Source organism: Aspergillus welwitschiae (genome assembly GCF_003344945.1).
Source record: "Aspergillus welwitschiae strain CBS 139.54b unplaced genomic scaffold BDQ94scaffold_2, whole genome shotgun sequence".
NCBI lineage: Eukaryota > Fungi > Ascomycota > Eurotiomycetes > Eurotiales > Aspergillaceae > Aspergillus > Aspergillus welwitschiae.
The window spans coordinates 1,131,877-1,141,739 of NW_020798696.1; the positions used below are offsets into that span (position 1 = coordinate 1,131,877).

The 9,863-nt window shown below is 50.5% G+C and overlaps 3 protein-coding genes across 3 annotated transcripts; 2 read left to right on the forward strand and 1 right to left on the reverse strand.

The window, feature by feature from the left end:
• Window positions 1-345: 345 nt before the first annotated feature.
• On the forward strand, window positions 346-2,090 carry BDQ94DRAFT_179696 (FAD-dependent oxidoreductase; the record flags this gene model as incomplete). The annotated part of the gene is made up of 6 exons (XM_026773453.1): window positions 346-497; window positions 557-714; window positions 764-1,210; window positions 1,258-1,381; window positions 1,428-1,739; window positions 1,789-2,090. The coding sequence occupies 6 exons, from the start codon at window positions 346-348 to the stop codon at window positions 2,060-2,062; spliced, it is 1,467 nt and encodes a 488-aa protein (XP_026631722.1). The 3' UTR covers window positions 2,063-2,090.
• Window positions 2,091-5,518: 3,428 nt separating this feature from the next.
• BDQ94DRAFT_179698 (Zn(II)2Cys6 transcription factor) lies at window positions 5,519-7,715 on the reverse strand (the record flags this gene model as incomplete). Its single annotated transcript, XM_026773454.1, has 6 exons — window positions 7,633-7,715; window positions 7,243-7,579; window positions 6,980-7,169; window positions 6,891-6,922; window positions 5,642-6,841; window positions 5,519-5,533 (listed from the first exon to the last, which is right to left on the reverse strand). The coding sequence occupies exons 1-6, from the start codon at window positions 7,701-7,703 to the stop codon at window positions 5,519-5,521; spliced, it is 1,845 nt and encodes a 614-aa protein (XP_026631723.1). The 5' UTR covers window positions 7,704-7,715.
• Window positions 7,716-8,169: 454 nt separating this feature from the next.
• BDQ94DRAFT_179700 (NAD(P)-binding protein) lies at window positions 8,170-9,378 on the forward strand (the record flags this gene model as incomplete). The annotated part of the gene is made up of 4 exons (XM_026773455.1): window positions 8,170-8,611; window positions 8,671-8,967; window positions 9,030-9,098; window positions 9,151-9,378. Exons 1-4 carry the CDS (start codon window positions 8,225-8,227, stop codon window positions 9,376-9,378), a joined length of 981 nt encoding a protein of 326 aa, XP_026631724.1. The 5' UTR covers window positions 8,170-8,224.
• Between the last annotated feature and the right edge of the window lie 485 nt (window positions 9,379-9,863).

The window sequence follows — 9,863 nt, forward strand, 5'->3', positions numbered from 1 at the left end:
GGACGTCTCAGCACAAAATACCCGAATTGCCGAGAAATTCTGGAGAAATGCGGGGAATCACGGTATCCGGACAACCCTACCACGGCCGGTTTCGCCACTTTCCATTCAGCATGGGCATAGACTGAAAGACTGTGCTTGGAATTCGACAATCATAAATGCTATCAGCTTGACCGAATGGTCTTTCGCTATGATCTGGACTTGTCATGCTGGTTCAGGCACAAGATCCCCGGGTGGGTCCTCCGGCCACTTAATTTAGCTACCGGAGGGTGGTTATATACCCGGCGCTCCGTCTTCAGCCATCATCACTCCACGCATACAACTTTTTCATAGACAAATCATCACAACATGCAAACCATTACCGTTGATGCCCTAGTCTGTGGTGGAGGCATGTCAGGCCTCGCCTGTGCCTCTTTCGCCGCGTCCTCAGGGGCTAAGGTTCTCGTTGTAGAGAAGCAGTCCACCGTGGGCGGGTCATCCAATTACTCCGCCGGGATGTTGTATGTTGAAGTTAGCACCTGTCAGTTATAGGGGACATATACTGATTACTTTGGTGCAGTTGGGGCCCTAAGTCCTACTCGAGTCTGCGCTCATGGGTGCCATGGGGAGATCCCGATCTCCAAGCGGCCTGGATGCAAGATTACCTCCCAGCCGTACAATGGATGCGGGAAAATGGTGTCCCAGTGGCGCAGAGGTTCGATGGAATTATGACAATTGGTATGCCATTCTTCTTCTTGCAGCGAAAAGTAATTGACATAAGGTACAGGCATTGGATTCCCCATCAATATTCCGCATCTCCATGCATATCATCAGCAGCGCATCAGGGATAGCAATACCGGCTCACAAATATTCACCGACACCGCAGTGGTGAAGCTTCTGCAGGAGGTGCCAGGTGTCCCTGGATCGCGCGTTATAGGGGCCGTAATCCGTCGCGCGGATGGTACACACTACGAAGTTCGAGCGAAGCGGGTTGTCCTAGCTACTGGAGGATTTCAAGGTAACCCCAAGCTTCTGTCCATGCACCTGGGCCAGCACGCAGACGATATGTTTGTGCGATCCAACAATGGATCAGTTGGGGACGGGTTGACCCTGGGTACACAAGTAGGGGCAGGTAGCAGTCGTGGGATGAGTACCTTTTATGGCCACTTACTCGCGGCACCTTTGCAAGCTGAGAAGGTCAACCCACGGGACTATTTGCCGTTGGCACAATATCGTAAGTGGTGTAAGACTTCGCCAAATATGGTTCTAACTATCCGGTAGAAAGCAAACATTGCCTACTTCTCAACGAGAGTGGCCGCAGATTTGCGGATGAGACGACTGGAGATGAAATTATCAATCAGTACCTCGCGAAGCAGGAGAAACGGCGAGGATTTCTTCTATTCAAGTATGGCCCCCTTGACTTAGTTTGGAGTACATGTCTGACAGCTCAGCGAACACACTCGGACTCAGCACTGCATCTCCGCGCCCTTCCCGAACGCGGGCGAGATCGACCGTCTGGCCAAAGCCCAGGAGCACGGTTGCCGTGTCGGTAGTGCACCAACAATTAACGGGCTGGTCGACATTCTCACACAGTGGGGAGTGAATGGTGCGCAAGCTCGAAGGACAATCGAACAGTATGATCAAGCCATTCGGCTACGTGACTCGACTGTGGCGTTGGATGCCCCTGTCGGTGCGGGTGGCAACCCTCCAGTCCCGTTGATGGAGGGCGACGGACCCTTCTTTTGCATGGAAGTGCAGCCATCGTAAGTGACTCCTTCCCTTATTCAGGAGTATAAATGACTGATCGTATAGGATCACTTTCACGTACGGCGGCATTAGAATCGACTCCAAGGGCCGCGCGCTGACGACTGATGGTAATCCCATCCCCGGGCTTTTGGTCGCAGGAGTTGATGGCGGAGGATTCAGTAATCTCGAATATGCGGGCGGGTTGGCTCTCGCTTTCGTGACGGGCTTCTGGGCTGCGAAGGCAATTGCGAGGGAGTTGAATCTTCCGGTTCCTAGCCTGCCGGCTGCAGATGCACGGGATGCGGTACATCAGGAAGTTGGACTGGGAAGTAAACTATAGACATTTCTCTCACAAATACCGTCGGGTGTGAATGGACTTTTATGGAATGTTTCTCTACGTAGCCTTATATCAGAAGAAAAATAGTGATTGGATTCACATATATTTCAACCTCGAAACCAACAATTTTATAGTCCTGACGATCACGCCCTGGACCCCGCCAAATTCTCATCCTTTATAATATCAACTCCGGCTTTCATCGCTATCTAATGATTATACCTTATAGCAACCGCAAATACCACAACACTCTCAATCGACAAAGACCAAAGGATGGGCAAGCTTCTTCCCAGCTGATGGTTACATGAAAGAGCGTATCATAGAGCTCCCTACCGGGCAGGACATGTTCCCAGCGGTAGAGCCCCCAGGATAGCTTGAAAGAACTAAGCGTGCGCGAAACATTTAAGATAGTCCATGTCAATATGACGAAGGTCTCGTTGCGAACTGGTCACACGCAATTCCTCAAAGGTGAAGATTACGTGCTCCAACTACCAAGCAGATCTAACGATGCGTTCGCCTCGAGTAAGGCTATGCTATCTCTGGTAAGGTCAAATGAGACAATTGCTCTAATTTCAGAGCATCTCTGAGGATCTAGTAGTATTATCATTTCATCCAAATGCTTGAAGTGGATGAAAACAACGGAAGACCTACAGAATCCTTTGCTATATCGTACTAGCGCCGGGTATACCCGTGGTTGACCCTGGACCCCACACATTAGGATCCACCGACTCTTGAAATCGTTTTTGGCCTTACTACGCATATCTATAGAACGGACTCAGCGACTCGTGGGGTGTTGCTTTGGCATTATGGTGAGTGTAAAGGTGAAGTGGAAACAAAAATGTATGCAGGTACTAGTTCAGTGAGAACCGGGGAAGAACAGAGGGTCTATAGAGTACTTGGATATCTCAAGTACATGGCGAGGGAATGAACTAGTCTGCCTTGAATGTTGTGACAGCGAGCATGAAGGACGGCATTGTGGGTGATATATGCGCCGTCGTACGGGCATGTTGCAACTTCTGTGTGCTTTATCCCTGGGAGGTTGCTAAGATCTAGAATGCTAGTGACGCAGATTTAGTGTAAAGCAAGGATTCGTTGAAATATATGCTAGTATAAATCAACAAAAAAGTTGCAGGCTCAAAGTTTAATCAAAAGGGCACTTGTGCAGACTCAGGACCACTTCATCGAGGAAGTGCTTCTCAGTGCTAGTATTCGACGATGCTAGACGAGACCCCCTCAAACACTCCTCAACGGCATACTCATAGTAACAGCCCATCGACCCTCCAAGTTGTACCCTAAGGGTACTATACAGCGACTGCGCACTTTCCGAAGATATTATACAGCGGTTGTTTTTCGACAGCCCTGGCCTATTAAGCTTCGCAGCGTTGCGATAGGCTTCGCAAGGACTTTTCCAGAGCGCAATCTCCATTAGGATGACTGCAAAATTCTTCAGATCGTCGCCTCTCCAGAACCGTGTCAACATCTCATCACTACCCGGATTATCGTCCTGCATTCTGTAGTCATCTGGAGTGCATTGCCAACCGCCTATGTACGGTATGCTTATGGGATGCCAGGGATGGTGTGGACCTCGAAAGAATATGATATTGTCACTGGAAAGTTGGCGATGCTTCCATCCAGCACAGTGTAGATGGAGTAGTGCAAGGGACAATCTCTGAGCAAGACGGAATCGGTTCTCTAGGAAAGGGGTAACCGGGGCGAACGTTCCGGTGCGCCCGGCAATCTTTTCTTCGAGTGTGAGGACGCTGGCTGTACTTTTGAGCCATCCCGGAAACTCATACACAAATCCCACAACAGGGTGTTGCGTTCCATCTGACAGTCGCCCTGTCGTCAAACTATAGCCCAAACAATGTAGTATGCAAACTTCATTAATCATAGAAGTCCGCCGCAGAAGTTGAGCGAAATAACGGTATCGTTTCGCTTGGGCTTCTTCGTCAACCGAATTCTGGGCACTAAGGCTTCGCAACCGCCATTCCACTAGCACATATTGCTTTTGTCTCCAGCCATATCCTTCGTAGGAGTACACTGAACGGGCAAGTGCGGAATTCGCTATGTTGCTTTCCGCTGCTGGACCATCGGCAACCCCGTTCGGGATTATAGGCGTGGCAAAGTCTTGAAAACAAGATATTGGAATCTCCCAATTGTCTTCTTCTGCTGCGGGCGCGCGGGTGGAGGACGAGGAGCTTGAAGCACTATCAAAACAGCCAGTCTGGAAATTCAAAGTATCTTCGCATACATTGCGTTGGTTAATTGAACGCAGCTCAATGATACTTGCAGTCTTGAACTGCTTCGGTTTAATCGTATGGGTTCCGATATCGACAACGTCTCGGACGAGATGCCGAGTAAGCTCCATTTCCTGCTCACGGGGCAGCAGACATTCGCGACTGTTGTACCCAGACATCTCTGATATCAGGGCTCGTATATCCTCTTCCCTCTGCTGGTTTCGGTAGTCCTTAGAAGTGACCAGGTTGCTAAATGACACAGTATGACTTCTGGAGTACTTGAACGGACGAAGTCTCTCAGAGGCTTGTGCTTCTCCAACCCCAAAGTCACTTTCCGCAGGGCTTGTGTATCGATCGTCGTATCCCGCGGTACTCCTGATTACCAGTTATTATCAAACTTTGGGTTGCCAGGTATATCTTTCCGAGACTTCTCCAGCGACGGAATCTGACCTGCTTGTTCCGGAATAGTACTGTCAACAGATTATCCTTTTCGGTGATTCCTTCAATCAAAAAAGATACCTTTTGTGACAGGTGGTGTAGATCGATTCCAGTCTTTTCTTTCAGAGTGAACCTATGAGAGAAGGGGTATAGAAGAGCAACCGTTAGAGAGGGACAAGTTGATTCTGAGTGCACAGGCTGCCCTCGTCTGCGAGACCCCACCAGGTGAACTTACCCGTCATGTGAGCATGGTTGCACCAGTTGGGGGATGTACTCATCAGCCAACGTACATTCTTTGGCTAGATCGTTTCATCGAGTGTAACATTTGGGCTGAGGCCTAGCTTAGGAACCCCACAAACACATGATAATATCTCTCATGCCCAATATACCCCGCCATGCCATGCCCCCCTTGACGGTCTACTTCCTTTCCAGGCACTCTCGAGAGCTTACAGATTTAGATAACAAGGAATAGTAACGAATTATGCAGATTAGTCTGCATCTGATGTGTCATAGGTTCCCACTAGATGGAAGGTCTTTTTTATTACATGGCAAGCTATAGCGGCACAGACAGTTAGTTTCCTCGGACTCAAACGCAAGAGCGCTCGGAATGCTAGCCTACTTACCCAACTCATGTCTCCAGTAAAGTCCCACAGATTCACAAGCTCACTTGGAAGATGCGATAGATCGAATTCCGGCTCGGACGGCGATAGCATCTTGGGCTCTGTCACAGACATTGACCCATCCAGTTGGTGATCGAGGGATACCCCAAGCATGGGATCGAATTTCTCTATCTCGGTCTCCGCTATACCGGTGTTAGAGAAGGCTAGAGGGAACAAAGGACAAACGTACTGGAGGTGGTGCTGTGGCCGCTGGTATTCTCGCCACCGTTACTACCATCTGATGGGGATACGTTGGCGTTCAGCTTCCTCAGCATAATGCTGGTTGACTGCCACGCTTGCCAGGCCTCTGCAGACTCATCCTTATACTGGGCCCAGATCCGATGCGAGGTCTGGAGGGCAAGAAGCAGTTCGTCCCTTCCGGGCGTTCCAGTCTGCCCGCCTTGTGCACCTTCCCGCTCAAGATAGTGGAGCTCCAGGCATACCACCATTGCCGCCAGCATAAAATCATTCTTGGCCAAGGAAGTCACGAACCAGCGACATTGGCCCAGTACCCCTCCTGCTTGAACCTGAACATCAATAGTCGCTTGATGCTGCAGGATCCTCACTGCCGCATCGAGACAGATACGTCGAGACTCTGCATACCGACCATCCGAGCGGCCCTCGCAGAGAGACTTACGATGGAGGATACATCGCGTCTTCTGATACAGGATTTCCAGGTTATAACGCAGCATGACGATACGGGGCGATGCCGTAACAGACTCCGATACACTGCGGAATTGGAGACATACTGGAACAGCGGCATAGGACTCGTTCAGCTGCTTGTCGAGTTGATATATGAGTGCAGACGGGATAGGTGTGGTGGATGCAGCATGGTCAATCACAAGACCAAATACCCTGGAAAGTCGACTCTTCGCGATCAAATAAGCCACCGGGGTAAACGCTGCGTCGGGACGGGGTGGTGGCAAGCTCGTTGAGTCCTCAGAGAAATCCTCGTCCAGCAGATTGCGCGGCGGCTGTGTATCTGCTAGCCCGTCATAGATCATTCGGGGCAGACCCAGCTGAAACGATATAAGTGCATCCAGCTGGGACATGAGCGTCCAGATGCGTCGTCGCATTTCGGCTGCAAAGCACGAGAGCTCTGGGTAGCGGGAACCGTCCCGATGCAGGCCAGTCCGCATGGCCAGACGGTTGACGATTCCCATTAATAACCAGACTTCATGATGAAACTCCTCTCCCCGGAAGTACTCTGTCTGCGCATAGAACATTAGAGCTTCTATGGTATACTTCGTCGGAGTTGTGTACTTGTTGTCGATGAGGCAATAGGCAGCTTGTTGCCGGAAATCATCACACAGCCCATGAGTATCGCCAATCGGATCTGGTCTGTGGCCCTCAGTAAGCTGGTGATGGTGGATCGCCAGGCACATGATACTGAAGAGGATACTCAGCCATGCCAGATTGACATCCTGTGGATGAGTCCAGAATTGGTCATACTGTGAACGTCAGCATACCCTACACGTGTCACGTGGAAGGGCTCGATACTTCTTTCTGGAATGTTGGAGAATGCAGGACAACTGGACCACTTCGTTAGTATCTTGGACCGAGATCTGAATCAAGAAAGGTTCACACACGAATACCCGGCTCCATCGAACTGAAAAATCGCGACACCAACCGATCGACGGTCGGTCTTGGCGGGAGGTGGCCCAGGACCTCCGCTATTCCGCCGGGCGGAGACACGCCCCGGAGAAGGGCGGACCCGTGATCACCCCGGGAGGGCGGAATTGATGGCCCTAATTCAACACACTCTTTGAGCTCGGCAATCTGTCACCCCGCTCATCGGCTGTGTCAGTGCGAGGCTCTAATGGAGTATGCAACGAGGAAGCTTTTCACATACACTGTCTTGCAGTGCGGTCCAATGCGCCCCTGAGACATAAGTCATGCCCGTGTGATCGACCCGCAGGCTACCAAAGGAGTTGGTCACCGTCTCCGGGCTAGCTGCCAGGGAATCTTTGCTTTTATGCGCTGGGTGGTCCGGGTTCTCTAGCCTTTGAGGGGGTTCGCCCTTTTGCAAAGCTACCACTAGGTCCTCCAGCTGACGGATCCGTTGGGTCAACTGCCGAGGCTGAGTAGATCCATTCCGCCGGGGAGCTGATGAGGGAATTTGAGCATAGACGCATCCCAATCCACGCTTGGTACAGCTGCTACAAGGCTGGAGACGATCACATCTCAACCTTCAGGGGGTTATTCAGTCATTCTCGCGAAGTACCACGAGGACGTGTCTTACTTTTTCTGGCGACAAAAGGTACAAGATATAGGCGTCCTGATGGGAGGCTTAGATGCCATTGTTTCTGGCATATAGGCTTCGCCTGAAAAAGGGGTGCCTTTAATGAACTGATGTTGGATGTCTCTGGCGGGGTTCACCGCCGCGGCTTACTCAGCTGGCTATCTTGTGTCTTGATACGAGTGTGTAGTGATTTCACTACATGCTGCGCATTTTATTGTGTTGTGCCTGCCCCCTTCGCAGGATATACACTCCCTACTGTCATACCCAGCAGCAGACATTGTCAGTCTGCTAGAACAATCTAGGATAAGCCATAACACAAGCCAGCTTGTTCTCAGAGACATTCATTGCAGTTGGCTCATGACACTCCAAGATCGCCCGGGCTTGGCGCCGGGCCGGAGATGCTAGCGCCGGAGATGGTCCCGCCCTGCCGAATTGTGGCTCCGGAGCGAGGGTCCGGAGGCCTTCATCTACTATAAATTTACCATTATGATCCAGGTATGCGTCTCTATTCCAAGCCTCAACCATCTAACATTGCCTGACTCTTTCAAGCATAATTTATCATATCACACACACACACACACACACACACACAATGGCACCCGCCCTCGGCCAAATCTTCCCCCCAAACCCTACCTTTGTCGAGAAAGACATGCCCGACTTGACAGGAAAGGTAACCATTGTCACTGGTGCAACGTCCGGAGTCGGTTTCAACACAGCATCCATCCTATACTCCAAAAATGCCACCGTATACATCGCAGCCCGGTCCGCTGACAAGGCCCGCACGGCCATCAACGAGATTCAGACCTCCGCGGAGGGCGCACATAGCCGAGGTCGCCTCTCCTTCCTGCAACTAGATCTGTCCAACCTAGCCAGCATCAAAGAAAGCGCCAATAAGTTCCTGGAGCTGGAAGACCGTCTTGATATATTGATTCATAATGCGGGAGTCATGACTCCTCCGGCGGGGAGTAAGACGATAACTGTATTACTCCCGACAATAGCTAGTGATAAATGGGACACAAACGCTGATATTCCTGATAGGGACACGATCTTGAAATGGGAACAAATTGCCTCGGGCCCTTCCTCTTCAACAAATTCCTTCTTCCGCTTATTCAACGCACCACGGCCGCAGCTCCCGCGGGTAGCGTGCGCGTGGTGTGGTTGTCTTCCATGATATCATCGTTCACTGCGAATGGGGGAATCATCTTCGATGAAGAAAGTGGTGCTCCGAAAGTTCTCTCTGACCCGATGCAGAATTATATGGAGAGTAAAGTGGGCAATGTGTTCATTGCTAAGGAGATGGCGAATCGCTATGGTGGGGAAGGCATTCTTAGTTTGGTTCGTTTGATCCTCAAATAGTTATCATTTTAGAGTGGATGAGTCAGACTAACTGGTAACAGAGTGTACATCCTGGCCTTATGAAGACTGAGCTACAGAGACATAGTTCTGCCATCCAGGCTACGGTTATGGTATGCTATCCCTTTCCAACGAGCAATGGGACTCCTAGCTGACGATAGACAGGGCTGGATATTCAAGGGTCCGCGGTACGGAGCGTACAGTGAGCTCTTTGCAGCGCTGTCTCCGGAAGTGACGCAAGAGAAGAACGGAGCGTATATAATTCCCTGGGGGAGGTTCGGGCCTATCCCTTGTCATCTTCAGAAGGGGTTGGTGTCGAAGCGTGATGGTGGGGCGGGAACGGCGGAGAGGTTTTGGAGCTGGTGTGAGAAGGAAACTGCTCCATATCTTTGATTTTTTTTTTTTTTTCTTCTTGTTTCTCTGCAGGGAGTATTGCATTGGGAAGCGAGTTCATAGTATAATAGCTTTAGTTACTGGGTGGTTTGTACCTTTCGTCCGGAGATAGGAGTCTATATTTTGTTTCTCGCCTTTTTGGTGCTAATTTAATTCTTGTCGCGAATAGGGGTTAATGGCGGCAGGCTGCTTTCAGAGACATATAACAGAATGATGCTGACTCCTATTCCGCCCCAAATATAGTGTCATTAGCCCATTTCTTAATGACAGTCCAGTCCCTTTGATACTTAGATAGTCCAGACAGGATGTTTCGTATCTTCACCCATATCCCTCGATATGCACCATGTGCATCTGCGTCGATTGGAAGTGTGCACAGTGGTTTGTTCCTGATACCGCGCAGTTGAATAGAGGGAAATCTGTTTCCGCAAAGCTCGCAACCCCGGACAGACGAAAAGTCTGCTTTCCGGCATCGGTAGAACTGGAAG